This window comes from Daktulosphaira vitifoliae, unplaced genomic scaffold, assembly GCF_025091365.1.
Source record: "Daktulosphaira vitifoliae isolate Bord-2020 unplaced genomic scaffold, ASM2509136v1 Scaffold_1, whole genome shotgun sequence".
Lineage (NCBI taxonomy): Eukaryota > Metazoa > Arthropoda > Insecta > Hemiptera > Phylloxeridae > Daktulosphaira > Daktulosphaira vitifoliae.
This window is the reverse complement of record NW_026099572.1, coordinates 792,381-807,204: the sequence shown is the minus strand read 5'-3', so window position 1 is coordinate 807,204 and position 14,824 is coordinate 792,381. Positions and strand designations below refer to the sequence as shown.

General features: G+C 38.7%; 3 protein-coding genes across 3 annotated transcripts; all 3 read right to left on the bottom strand.

Moving 5' to 3' along the window:
• Positions 1-4,568: 4,568 nt before the first annotated feature.
• On the bottom strand, positions 4,569-5,828 carry LOC126895717 (uncharacterized). The gene has a single exon (XM_050667912.1). The coding sequence runs from the start codon at positions 5,826-5,828 to the stop codon at positions 4,569-4,571; it is 1,260 nt and encodes a 419-aa protein (XP_050523869.1).
• A 4,980-nt stretch (positions 5,829-10,808) lies between these two features.
• Positions 10,809-12,089, bottom strand: LOC126895894 (uncharacterized). The gene is made up of 2 exons (XM_050668214.1): positions 11,947-12,089; positions 10,809-11,875 (listed from the first exon to the last, which is right to left on the bottom strand). Exons 1-2 carry the CDS (start codon positions 12,056-12,058, stop codon positions 11,106-11,108), a joined length of 882 nt encoding a protein of 293 aa, XP_050524171.1. The 5' UTR covers positions 12,059-12,089; the 3' UTR covers positions 10,809-11,105.
• A 9-nt stretch (positions 12,090-12,098) lies between these two features.
• LOC126895904 (death-associated inhibitor of apoptosis 1-like) lies at positions 12,099-13,667 on the bottom strand. Its single transcript, XM_050668233.1, has 3 exons — positions 12,785-13,667; positions 12,532-12,708; positions 12,099-12,445 (listed from the first exon to the last, which is right to left on the bottom strand). The coding sequence occupies exons 1-3, from the start codon at positions 12,858-12,860 to the stop codon at positions 12,276-12,278; spliced, it is 423 nt and encodes a 140-aa protein (XP_050524190.1). The 5' UTR covers positions 12,861-13,667; the 3' UTR covers positions 12,099-12,275.
• Between the last annotated feature and the right edge of the window lie 1,157 nt (positions 13,668-14,824).

Sequence of the window (14,824 nt, the reverse complement as noted above, 5' to 3'; positions counted from 1 at the left end):
GTTCTAGAATCCCCTAAATTACCCTACTATTATAAATTTAGAATTTTGGAATTCTTTCAACTAAAAACCCTAAACATTAAATATGTGAGTACACTAACACATAAACTCATGTATTATATAAGTAATTTCGTTTATGCTCCAACTTGATAAATGTGATTAAAATAAAAAATTACAATGCATATTCTTACTTTAGATAGTAAACTTTCTTTTTCTCAAAAAATCTTCCAAAACTGTCCGATTTATCTGTTTTTCTTAAAATAGATAAATCAGTTTTTTTTTTTGAAGCATTAATACTACTGTTTTTCAGTGATCCATCATTACATCTCTTTGAAGTTTTTTTCTCCACTCTAATATGATCAGTTATTTTTAATATATTTGGTTGTTGATTTAGAATACAGTTAAATAATAAAACATTAAAACTTTAAATAAATATTTAAATTCTTAATTTACTACATTCTAGTGTGACATACAATAGTGAACTAACGGATTTCATTTTTTCAAATTTACAAAATCCAATAATTATATTAATAATTTCAATAATAGAAACTGTAAGTTATAAAAGAAAATATTTAAAGCAATATTTAAGTTTAAAAATATAATTANTTTTAAAAACTTTGTTTTTTTAAATGGTAACACATATTTTTAATTTAATAAAATGTTTGAGTTTTTAATTCAATAATAAATGGCGTTTGAATTTTTAATATAACTTTATTAGCTTATTAGATATAAACATTTAAAGTTTCAAAATTTTGAGTTAATATATATGTATAATACACATGGGATTGTAAATACAGGTAGCTAATTGGATTTTTATGACATTGCTGTCTCAGTCACGGATTGTTTATTATCAATTATGATTATCAATAGATATACTTTCTGTATTGTCAGTTAGTGTATTTATAAACTCATAACAATGTGCCTTACTACAATTGATAATAACAATGCTGTGTACCTGCTAATATCGATGTCATAAAAAATCAATAAGCTACCTGTATTTGTAATCCCTTGTGTATTATACCTATATATTAACTCAAAAATTTGAAACTTTAAATGATTATATCTAATAAACGAATTAAGTTTTATTAAAAATTCAAATGCCATTTACTATTAAATTAAAAACTCAAACATTTTATTAAATTAAAAATATGTGTTACCATTTAAAAAAACAAAGTTGACACCCTTACCAGGCATAAGGGATGAACTTAAAAAGTATTACTTAGTTAATAATTCAAGAATAATGTGTAACTAAAGGTAATAATAAAAAAAAAAATTTTAATTATTATTATTCTGTAAGTTATTGAGTGGGTTATGATAAAAAAATCATCCTGTATATAGTATAACCAAAAATATTCTATTTTTGCTATTTTTTTTAACTTTTGATATTATAATAACATATGTTAGAAATGGATAGAACCCTACTAACGTAGAAATAACTACCATCAGTGAGTATGATTCTTAGTAAAAAGACATAATAGTCATTGTAAATATTTTTTTGAAAATAACCTTGTAATAATGAAAAAAATTTAATTTAAATTATAAATCAGGCACATAACTGTTCTGTGTTGGAAGATATTTTTTGTGCAAATTATCTAGTCGTATAGATAAATGATAGAAATCAAAGATTAATTTTATAAATAATAAATATTAATTATTAACTAATAAATAAAATACCATAATACACAATAAATATAAGTAGGGTAATATATGGGATTTTAGTTCCCCTCGCTTCACCCACCCCACCACATTGTGTGTAGGTGTGGAGGGGGGAATAAATTCAACGTAAACTAACATCATGTAATGGGAGGAAAACGCGATGACAAAACCCTTTTTTTTTTCCACGCCCGGCATTAATGTGGTCCACCCAGTAACTACCGTTAGGTATTGCTTCAGGGCGGCCCACGGCGTCTAAAATTCACATCACTAACTTGTGAATCAGCCCGAAGTTAATCAAGAGCTGATTCACAACGTGGTGTGGGATCCGTTGCCCAGGTTGCACCGTGTGGAGGTAGGGGCAGGACTTCGCGAGGGTAGGCTTAATAATTCACAAACATACATAAAACATAAAAACACATATGCAATAAACACCTACGGCGTCACTCGAGCCGACGCCGCAGGTACTCCTACCGGAGCAGTCTCTGCCTCAGGCGTTCGGCCTCCTCTTTTTGCCTCATCACCGATTCGGCGAACGCTTGGACCAGTGACCACCCCTCGTGGCTTCTCAGCATTAGGTCCACCATGGAGCCCACACCAAACGTTGACCCCGAGCGAGCTTCCAACTCCTCCCGCTCGCTGGCCCACGCCTCGCACCGGAAGTGCGTATGCAGTGCATTGTCCGCTTCTCCCGGGCGATCCCGACAGTGATCGCACATCGGCGCGGCTGTCTTGCGAATACCGTGAAGGTATTCGTTAAAGCAGCCGTGACCGGACATCACCTTTTTTTTTTTTTCCTCCGATCGGTTTAGTTATGGGCCGCCCTAGAACTACCGTTAGGTATTACGACGCTGTCTTTAAAACTCACACAACCACGTTGTGAATCAGCCCGAAATTAATCAAGAGCTGATTCACAACGTGGTGTGGCCTCCCCCGTTAGCCGGATCCCAGAGTGGAATCCGTTGCCCGGGTTGCACCACGTGGAGGTTTGCGAGGACTTTTAACATAAACACGAATACCTAAGGCGCCGGCCTGCCTTAGGTCCTCCTGTACCGGGCGGCGCGGCTGCCTCTGTCTCAGGCGTTCAGCTTCCTCCTTCTTTTCCAAGATGAATTCGGCGAACGCCTGGACGAGCCTCCACGCCTCCCGGCTTCCCAACATCAGGTCCACCAAGGATCCGACTCGTAGCAATTACAATTATAATAATAATATTATAATCATTAGAGAATATATGTTCCAGCAATTATTATCGTCGTCGTCGGAAATGTCATACAAATTACAACTAAATTAAATCACAATTATAAAAATTGTTGGTCATTGGTTAGGGGCATGTCTAGTTATTGCGCCATAATCTCACCAAATGAATTCGCGCAAGTCTCAATAAAATCATCATAGACCATTGTTATATTTATAATAGTAGTATATAAATAGCGGATACGGGCTCTCAAAGGTGCCGACAATGACGTAATATATTGTTCTTAGAACAATGGGGCGCTATTGTTCTTGGAAAACAATAGGAGCACTACGGGCTCTCAAAGGTGCCGACAAATGACGTCATCTATTGTTCTCGGGGAAAACAATGGGTGTACAGGTGTGCGGTGGTACGGGCTCTCAAAGGTGCCGACTAATTACGTCATCTATTGTTCCCGGGAAAATGTGCAATGAGTGCACAGGTGAGAAGCATTCCGTCATGGTGACGTCACACCTGACCTACCGTCACCCCCCCGGCACCGGCGCCCGTGGGGACTGCATCCAGGTGCAGCTCGTGACGTCATCCCCCTTGTTGACGACGTCACATCATTGACCAAAGGGGTAAGCTGCTGTGACGTCATACCTAAACATTGATATTAGGGGTAAGCCCTATGGTGGCCGACGTCACACTTCAGCACTGGCCCAAGGTAAGTCCTATGACGTCATACCTAAACCTACTATAGCTGGCTCGTTACACACACACACACACACATACACAATCCCTATGACGTCCCGCTAACGTAACTCTGTGCTATAATAATGTGAGCCCTAGATGCCCTATCACGTCGTGCGCAATGACGCTTGTGCCCGACCGGCGCGAACGTCGGATCCACACGTGTCCTAACAAGTTTTTTCATGTTTATTTTTTTTTTTTACCACACTAATGTATTTATTGATGAATCATCATGATTCAACAACATTCCCTTGTTGTTGACGTCGTATACGACCGTTAGAAATGTCTCTATTTAGTGATAGTGTGTAGTTTCATCAGTAGTATTGTTCTACGACGCTTACGAGATGGATCTCTTGGAACGAATTAACATCGAACTAGATACGATTGTCGACAGCAACCTTACGGTAGAAGTTTATCATCGACTGGCCGAGTTGCGCGGAAATTATTCCCAGTTGCTGGTATTGGCCGATAAATGTGAACGTCAAAGCGCCANCATTGTTCTACGACACTTACGAGATGGATCTCTTGGAACGAATTAACATCGAGCTAGATATGATTGTCGACAACAACCCCACGGTAGAAGTTTATCATCGACTGGCCGAGTTGCGCGGAAATTATTCCCAGTTGCTGGTATTGGCCGATAAATGTGGACGTCAAAGCGCCAATTGGCATTATGTCGGGTGTTTTTGGTCATCGAATTCGAACGAAATACGAATCAATGGACCACCAAATTGTATGTGTAGGATTGTGAGATGCCTGTACATAAAGTTATTCGAATGTCAAATACGAATTTATGGTTAATGGTACGGTACAGCAAATTGACGATCAGTTTATCTAAGTAAATACAAATCTAAATGTCAATAAAAAAATAGTTTATTATCGTTATTTATTATTACATTATGTCATTTATATACAAAAATATCACTTAAAATAAAAGTATATATTATATGCAGATTTTTTTTAATTTTATTTTGTATCCTACTGATTTCTATATTTACAATTTGCGCACTTCTCCGGTGAATGCATTGTATTCCATTTGACAGTCGTGTATGATGACGCAGTACAGCGAAGTTTTAGCGGGAAATTGCTCTGCACATTCAAAATCAATACGTAGATCCACTGTGGACGACTTGACGGTATCGTTTTGTTTTGAACAATCTATGACGAATATAGGTCCGATTTTTTTGTAGCTGATTCGATCCAAAAAAGGGTATGGGTTCATCTCTCCATAGTACATTGTTTGAAATTGTGCGTACGAATTATAAAATGTCGAGAATTTGCCTTTGTCGAAATCTGCATTATGGTTTTCATACGGGTACTCGTCAGTGTTCAAGTATGCCTTGATGTTACGCAGGAAACAATGATTGAATTCACCGTGTACCCGTTTATTGGCATCTGTGACCATGGCTACGAGTAAATACCTAGGTGTTTCAACACCCGAGAACGTACGCACTGGCCATGCATGAGTGGTGGTTTGTGGTACAAGGGGATATACAGCAGTGTCCCAATGTTGAAACTCTAACGGTAACCATTTTTTGCTGTCGAGTATGCGCATCAGACCCAATTCCGTTTTCACATTTGGTTCAAAGTATTTCACGACCCATTTAATTTTTGTGATATTCACTTTGGTTTGTCTGATCAGCGCAATATTTTCTGCGGTTAACACCGAAGCTTTTTCTGCTTCGTCTTTTGCCGGTACCAATGCTACGGCGCAGTGGTCGGCATTCGATCGGATGAGTATGAGTGTTTGCTTACAGTTGATCAGTGTACGCCGATACCGTTCGAAAAATCCCATACACATTGACAACGGACAATGAGCTACAAATTCGGAATGGTCCATAAAGTTTCCATCATCGTATAATTTATTCACGTTTTTCCACCCGGCTGGATGTAACCGTACGACATCGTTGGGCGTGAACGAACAATATCCTTTCATAGCCGTAGTCACACCAACGTTTTTTACCTTATCAATTTCTTTATTGTTAATCTCAAAACGAATTTCATCGAAAAGATTCATCATACAGTTTTGATTCATTACAATGTTACCAACTGCTCCTGTGGGTTTTGCAATACTCCCCTCTATTTGCAAGTAACTTTCACACGGTATGGTGAATTTTTCTTTGTTGCGCAACTCAATGCGAATCTCATCGTTGTTTCCGTACGAGTTGTTGTAGCTTTGGTGTTCCAGGTAATATTCTCGTTTCACGTTATCGTCTTGAGAGGATTTTTCCAAAACTTGTAGATACTCTGTCATTGTTGACGACGCGGCAGCCCAGTGATTTTAGATATGCGATATTATCTTTCGTAAGTTTCCTCGGCGTCACACGGTATGTTCGATTCGCAGTCCAAGACCGTTTGATGGAACCACCACCGTAACGTATCGACTTGGGCTTCACTGTTGTTGATGATGATGATGATGATGATATGGTCGTACGATTGTTGTTAAAAATCAACGGCATGTTACAACCATTCGCTACCCGGTGTGTTCAGAAAGTGAGAGATGTATCTATTTATGTCTAATGTGCAAGCGTACGGATAATTCTTCGTCTTTGAGATTTATTTGGTATCCTTCTTGATTACATAGAACGATTCGTACCGTATCCAACACATTTGTGTTCAATGGGTAGTAAACAATTTGCCTGGGAACTTCTATAATGCGGTAGCCTGGTGGCACGCTGGGAGAAAACTCATGTAAGGCGTGTGATTGTTTTCCATTGTGGTACGAACCCACAATAATATTACAATCCACTCGAATAGACGTAATCGGTGTTATTGTCACTGGATAATCCGATACATGAGTCTTACGTGGTTCCAAATACCGAGGATTGAAACCCAATAAACGGCAAAATGATCTTTCATGTGAGAAATCGATGGGATGTTCACACATTATTTCGCAATGCATCGTCACGTGGTTCACTACGATTTTGAACGACGAGGTCACTTTTCTATCTTTAAATTTTTCAACGATTGTATATTCAAAGGAAATTTTCTCGTACTGACTGGCAATATATTTGCTCAAGTCTTCCAATTCATACGTACCAACGGGCAGTGTTACTTTCAGCAAGGGTTCCTGACCGGGCAATCCAAAAACGATTATATTGTTAGTTTCATCAATGTTTGGCATTATGTTCCAAGTGTGTAAGCTCAACAGCCCAATTTCACAGTTATCGTCAACGTCAATGTGTGGATGAAATCAGCATTCAATTTTTGATCCCCTACCTGTCACGGTTATCGATGACGGTTTTGTGTTGGATGACATTTTTTTGTTCTATAAGAAATTTTAAACACAAGTGTCCACAATTCGTTTCGTCGAAAGTCTGATAGTTTCTGTAGTTGTATGTGATATTACAGCCGTTAAAATACCGTAACACTTCCAATGGCGGCGGTAAATTACCAAAACTATCAAAGTACGTAACGTGCTCACCACGTTTACTGTATGCTACCCAATGTGTTCCGCTATTGCTCGAAACGTCCAGATTAATCACGCCCATTTCATTTGTATGTGGTTGTGTACGTGGTAATGTGTCACGACAAAATACACCACGAAATACACGTGGATCGAGCACATGACGAGCGAAATGCTCTATTTCATTATCGTATAATGCACGATTGGGTAGCAGCGGAATTAGTTTTTTTTCACTCTCTGTTTTGAGCGACGTTTTTGTGGTTTCCTCTTCTTCTCGATCCGGTAACCGGATCCGTAAGGACGAATGTACAGTCCTTTACCCACGTTAACACCAGTACGTCCATTGCGAATGAATTCACTTGCAACCTTTACTACGTTTGCAGCTCCGCCAGCTAGTGCTCCTAGTGCTGACAAACCGGCAAAAATTGGAATTAACGGCAACACTCCTCCGCTTTTCGGGATGTTTAATATGCGAGGTACACTCATCGGACTCTTCTTGATGATCACACGTCTAGCAGCGAGCAAAGCTTTTCGTGCAGCATTTTTCAACGATGTCGGAGACGCCGTCACTATTTTATTTTTTTTTTTCAATCCCATACCGAGTTTGCGTTTCAATTTCATTGCGTTTGTCACACCCCAAGCTACGGCTCGTTCTGATAATTTTGCGTCCTTTAAACGCACTCGATCCCACGCACGATGTTCTAGAATTTCATCGGCTCGATGCCAATCCCCGAGAGAAATACTTTTGGAATACGCGATATCGTGTTCACGGCATGCTGCGTCCAATGGATTGATACCACGGTCTCCAAATGCTAAACGTTTCTGTAATTTAGTTCCAGAACCGGCAAACTGGTAACCGGGCACGTGGGCTTCAAAAGGAAGGTTGTTTATAACTGAATTGACAATACCGGATCCCCGTTTCCGATGTCGACGTCGTTGTAGCGTTTTCATTGTACTTCTAACGTCCTAGTTCACACTTACAATATTATATATATATATATATATAATATCGTAAGTGTGATGAAAAAATAACGCTATCTGTTGATTGCCCTACGCAATCGAGGTCAATACGTTACGAGCAACAACAAAGTTTTTTATTATAATAATAATAATACACAGAAAATGATGGGTAAATGACGACGTGCGATGCGTTTTGAAAAACAGACAGAAACTCTGCCCGTGGTCAATTTTGACGATCATGTCGCCACCAATGTACAGCACAGTAAACACGGGAAGTTATTACCAAACAGTGTACGTTGTCTGGTTTGTGGTCCGTCAAACTGTGGTAAAACCAATTTAATGTTCGCGCTGTTGACCGACTTGAACGGATTGAAATTCGAAAACGTTTACATCTACTCGAAATCGTTGGAGCAGTCGAAATATCAACTGTTGATTCGAGTATTGGAAGATGTTGAAGGGATATGTGTGTTCACATTTACGAACGGTGATGAAGTTCCACCAGTGGACACTGTTCTGCCAAATTCAGTGTTTATTTTCGACGACGTGGTTATAGAAAAACAAAACGTAATGTGCGATTATTTTGCGCGTGGCCGACACAAAAGAGTTGATGTGTTTTTTCTCTCGCAAACATTGTCTCGTATACAAAAACAAATGTTACGAGACAATGCGAATGTGGTGGTGTTGTTCCGACAAGACGAAATCAACCTACGTCATGCATACGACGAATACGTGTGTTGTGATATGAAATTTAACGAGTTCAAAGAGTTTTGCAATCAGTGTTGGAAAAACGATAAATACGGGTTCGCAGTGATATGTACGGATTTTGATCGCGATAGTGGTCGATACAGGTACAGGTTTGACACGTACGTTACAATATGAACACCGCCGCCGCCGACAAGGAACGACGTTCGATGGAACTGTTGGATCAAGCCCGGGACAACGTTAGACGAAAATATGTAGAATTACGTCGTGGTGAGTCAGAGTCGTTGACTCACATTCAGAAAAAACTAGCACCAATAATCGAACCATTGAATAGGATATCCAATGTTGTTAATGTGCAGCAGCAGCAGCAGCATCATCAGAAACAATCGCAAGAAAATAGCTATTCAAAGTTATATTTTGCACATCTTATAGAACAGTGGACAAAAAATCCATTGAGAGATAAACAATACGGTCCTAGAATGCATATGGACGGTAAACTGAGCATGGGTAATGCAAACGATATAACCGTAGACAGTGACTTTATTCGTGTAAATGGAACAAAACACCAATTGACGATTGGACTAGTGAATTTGTTGTTTTCGAAAAACCCCGTTGCGTTCACCGACGAAGATTTGGAAAAGTACAAAACAATATTGGAGGAAACCGGAGCTCATCTAAACAAAAATATGGCATTGAAAAAGGGAGGTGTTAAATACAATGAAGTTATCGAGCCAATGTTCAGCAACGTAGGATCGGGACTACAGCTGAGAGTCGGTGAAAAAAAAGATTACTTATACTGGGACGATCCCAATGAACTTGTCGAACGTCTGAAGCTGCTCATATCGGCTCAGTCGGCTGGCAACACTGGAGTGTCACCCGAGATTGTTTCCATACTAGAAGAACTTTACGAAGCCGGGTACATTGCCGACATACCATCTACATTATGAAACCTAAAATTGCGTACGAACTACATCGACCGGCCCGGAGAACGTACACTCGAACACGGGTAAACATCAAAGGACTCGATAACATATGGCATGCGGATCTTGTGGAAATGGGCGCATACGCGGATCGTGGTCACCGATACATTCTAACGTGCGTGGACGGGTTTTCCAAGTACCGTTAAAGAGTAAAACGGTCCTAAACGTGACCACAGCAATGTCGGGTATTCTTGAACAGGGTCGTCATCCAAAGCTGATGCAAACCGACCGTGGTACAGAGTTCTACAACCGACATTTCCAAGCGTTGATGGACCGTTACGGGATCCGTCATTATTCAACATTTACCACGATGAAAGCGTGTCTTGTGGAACGCTTCAATCGCACACTGAAGACTGTCATGTGGCGTGATTTCACTACACGTGGGTCGTACAAATGGGTAGTCAGGTTGCCTGCACTGGTCTACGATTACAATAACAATCACGTGCACAGAACAATCGGCATGACACCGGCACAAGCTGTTGGGAATCCCAGTGCAGTGGAAATCAAGTTGCGAAAAATACCCGATAATTTACCGATTAAGTTTCGAGTGGGCGACAAAGTGAGAATAAGCAAAACGAAATCCGTGTTTGACAAGGGCTATTTGCCCAACTGGAGCACCGAGTTATTCACAGTGACCAAGGTCAAACGAACAGTACCGCCAACATATTATCTGGAAGATTACCAGGGGAACCCCATTCAGGGTGTATTTTACACCGAAGAGTTGAGCAGGACCCAGTATCCGGACACGTATTTAGTGGAACGGGTGTTACGCACACGCGGAGACCAGTGCTTCGTTAAGTGGTTGGGTTTTGGCCCGGAACACAACTCATGGATATCGAAAGCAGATTTCTCACGGCAATGATTGTCGACATTCAGGGCCTGGTGGCTGCCGCCGACCATTCGTTCTTGGTAAAAGAAATGACCGTCATAGACCTGGAGTCCATGTCTATGGCCCACTGGGTGTTCAAACACCCAAACATCATCAAGGACGATGTGAAAACCACTTACTGGCTAAAAAAGTACCATCACGGCTTGGACACGAACATTGGCGACGTGGAATACACTGAACTACCGAGAATAATGTCGTTGTTACGGTGCGATACTATCTACGTGAAAGGCGTGCAGAAAAAACAAGTGTTACAAAAATATTTACCCGGACAGAGGGTAGTCGAAATAGAGAAAAACTGTCCACCACTGCGGAAATTATGTGTGGAATTCCAACCACGTTGTATTCGTCACATAAATAATCATGAAATGTGTAGCTTGTATAAAGCAATGTGTTTGAAACAATGGTTAACGGATAATTCGTAATTGTTTTATTTACATATTTTTATAAAAAAAAAATTGGTTAAAAAATTACAAAAAATGTATTGATTTATTTTATTAAATAAAACTAATGTACAATTTTGAGTTAATTTGTTTCTTCGTCGTCGTCGTCATTGCCTAGAGAATAATGCCCCCACGCTTTTGTATACACGTCCTTTTACTCTCCTTCGTCACCGATTAACGCCCGCTTATCGTAGTTGTTGTTGTTGACCAACGCGAGTTTATTAATTTCAACTGTCGAAACACTATGGTGTTTCGTGCGTATTACGGACATTTTCCTACGGGTTTGCTTGAGTTTACCACGCAAGCAATTCAAATAGTCAACCATTTTGATTTCATGTTTCACCACACCCATGCTCATGCCTTTCAATCGCTTCACCTCGTCCGTTTGCCACGTAACCAACAACCTGTCGTAGTAATTTTGTATAGCGATTGAATAAGCGTACACTTTGGGTAACAATGCGATAATTTCTTGCATATGCTTACCCTTGCATTCATCGGTAAACGTGCCCGGTTGTTTTTTTCGTCGATTGGTGTAACAAGAGTGGTCGATCGGGTAATTCGACGTGTCGAAATATTCGAATAAGTACTTTTTCAAATCATCGTGGAAACAGTTGGTCGTTATCAGGTAAATGAAACTATCGGTGTCCATGTAACAGAGTAGGAGTCGCTCTGGTCCGTACAACGGCATCATAACCTCGTAATGGAACTTGTACATTATGCATTTACTTATATCCAATATAGCCTGTCCAATAAAAATGGGTTTGTAAAAATTGATCTTCTCCTTGTACATGTGCACTGCAACCAGATTTTTGTTGAATACGGTGGTGTGACTAAACGACGGTTTTGCCGCTAACCTCGACAGTTTCTTCGGGTTGCACACGAGTTGTATGTTTTGGTGTTTCCGTACGTTCTCCAATGTTTTTCCTGTTGAACGCGAAACAAATAAGTTAAAAAAAAAATTACAATCAAAGTTTGGAAAATTAATTATATGTTACCATAGTTTGAGTTGATCATCAGTTTAGCCATGTTTTGTCCAAACGTGGTGGTCGCTTTTTTACGCAATTCCGTGTTCAACTGAATGTACGGTGCCAACCAGCGGGATTGCATAAATTTTATACATTTATGCAGTTTTGTTACGATCACATTTTTTACTAAATATTGCTATTTTTATTTATTACCCACCATACCTTTTATATGTTTTCATATAACACACAAGATACAATATTAAAAATGTTCATTTATTTATTTCAAATTACAATAATATATAAGAATGATAGTGATTGTATTATTTATATGAAAATCAAAATAACAAATAATAGTAGTCTTATTTCGTTATTTTATTATTTTGGATAAATAACTGACCCTTACATAACAATATATGTGTACAGCTAGGAGACCAACGTACATGTTCTACCCATGGGTCGTCTTCATCATCCCAATCTTTCAAACCTTGACTGCAGCAGTAACATAACATTTGATCATTTTGTCCATTACCTATTAATCATATACACTTATAAATTAAAGTATTTGAATAAATGTACGAATCATAAAAATTCATTTAATAATATATAGTCCCATACCTATGTATAAAAATCCAGCATCACAAAGTGTTGATATTTTTGATTCCAATTTTTTTGGACAGTTTTCAAAAGTCTTTAAACGAGTGTTATAATCGGCAAACTCTTTGTGTTTAGAGAGTTTAATTCTAGGCTGCTGGTCATTAGACGTCGAACAATAAAATCCACAAACATCATATCCTGAACAAAAAAATTAATTGAAAAGTAATTTCACGTAGATAGTATCGCACCGTAACATACAGTTTTAATTTCTTACCTGAATTTTCATTGAGGCGATTTTCATACGCCTTATACGTTTCATTTCCACTGTCCATTTTTAATCGAATACACATCGATACTAAATGTATAACCAAACAACAGTGTAAGTTGCAATCAGTGGAATGATTAAACTGAGCAAATTAATTTTGTGTGGGTACTAAAGCTAGTAAAGTCACACATGGTCTGATTTTTTTTTTGTAGATTTCATTCAACGCGTGAAAATACTACAACTCTCTTAAATTTTTGAAAGATGTATTAGTATAGTAAATTTTTTTACATATTAAAATGAGTTGTTTTTTTTTTAGTTTCACATATAAAAATAATTAATTATTCAATTTATCAAAGTACGATATCATTTGTAATATTTACATTACTATCTTGAAAATCATTAAAAAAAAAAAAACATTATTAGTCTAATTTCGTTTGTCAGCTATTTTGTTTAAATAACACCCGTTGAAATTTCAATGGCACGTTCGTTCTACTGTTTCAATACGTTTTTCCAATATAAAAACACGATCATCGATTGCTATGTAATCTCGACCGAGCGCGTCCAAACGATTAGTTATTACAAAACAAGTTATTTTTTAAATTGTCGATGTCATCCGCATCGTCGTATCCGCTATCGCTGTCGCTACTGTTTACGATCTGATATCTGCCACTGTCAACGGTGGTTTGTGTGAAATGCATTAAAATCAAAAAGATTGTTGCAGCCGTTATGCAAAAAAATAATCCGATACGCGAAGCGTCCATCTGTTTAATATGCTCCCACAACGTTTTGACGGTTGTGCTGTCGCTGACACTGTCCATTGTGTTTGCTGTACAAACGTACGGTGACTTCTTCAGGTCATTCGCAAAGTCGTGGTAAATATTTCGTGCGATTGACGTCCACCGTGGAAGGACACTACAATAATATTGCAATCACAAGTGTTACCTTTGTTATAGATATGTGTTCAGTAATCGGTTATATTTTAAAATAACAAACACATTAATTTCAAGATTAACAGACTTTGGCTATTTGTACTGTACAAATGGTACGCATCAATAAAAACCGAATATTGTATTTCAATGTTTCAATAAAAGGGTATATAGTAGTATAGACACACAGAGTCAATGTCGTAAACAACAATTGACCTTGAAGTAATGCTGTGAGATATTGCGCCTACGCGTTATGCACGTGTTCAGTGGTTTTTTTATCAAACACAACGACTGTCGGAATGTCTGGAATGTGTAGCGAAATCACATGGAAGGGGTATTCATCATTTACGAAACATTTACTTAAACTTAAACGAAAACGTCGGGGTGAATTGGCACGGCTGTATATAGGTTGTCACACATCAAACGCGCGGACTCGACGCGTACTATACATACGTTCAACCGTTAGCATGTAGGTACTCTGGAAAATGAACTTTTTTTTTTTTTGACCGACCCGACTAACATATATGTTATATAGTTGGGATTGTGTAACGGGCCAGCTGTAGTAGGTTTAGGTATGACGTCATAGGGCTTACTCCTTTGGTCAATGATGTGACGTCGTCAACTAGGGGGATGACGTCACGAGCTGCACCTGGATACAGTCCCCACGGGCGCGGTGCCGGGGGGGTGACGGTAGGTCAGGTGTGACCATGACGGAATGCATCTCACCTGTGCACCCATTGCACATTTTCCCGGGAACAATAGATGACGTAATTAGTCGGCACCTTTGAGAGCCCGTACCCGCTATTTCTATACTACTTATAATATTATTATTTTATTAATTTACTAATTATTATATAAAATTATAACTGTATATCAAAACTGTTATAATCATTATAATAATCGAATGGACAGTACATAAACTGAGAGCCAGATTACCGAGTACACTCTTAAATATTAATAGTACCGTACGGTTTTATTTTGAACTTTAAACTGTCCTAGTACTTATGAAAAATTACTGAGTTACTTATTGAAGACTGAACTTTCCAGACTCGTGGGTCGCTTGAACCGACCGTGAACAAAAATAATGCTACTTGGGATCAATTTATATTGAAATTTTACTGGG

Coding starts and splice junctions, on each gene's coding strand:
- LOC126895717 (XM_050667912.1), bottom strand. CDS start 5,828: ATGACAGAGTATCTACAAGTTTTGGAAAAATCCTCTCAAGACGATAAC.
- LOC126895894 (XM_050668214.1), bottom strand. CDS start 12,058: ATGCAATCCCGCTGGTTGGCACCGTACATTCAGTTGAACACGGAATTG. Junction 11,876..11,946: donor GATGATCAACTCAAACTATG/GTAACATATAAT, acceptor CGCGTTCAACAG/GAAAAACATTGGAGAACGTA.
- LOC126895904 (XM_050668233.1), bottom strand. CDS start 12,860: ATGTGTATTCGATTAAAAATGGACAGTGGAAATGAAACGTATAAGGCG. Junction 12,709..12,784: donor TCGCCTCAATGAAAATTCAG/GTAAGAAATTAA, acceptor TTTTTTGTTCAG/GATATGATGTTTGTGGATTT. Junction 12,446..12,531: donor TGCTGGATTTTTATACATAG/GTATGGGACTAT, acceptor TATGATTAATAG/GTAATGGACAAAATGATCAA.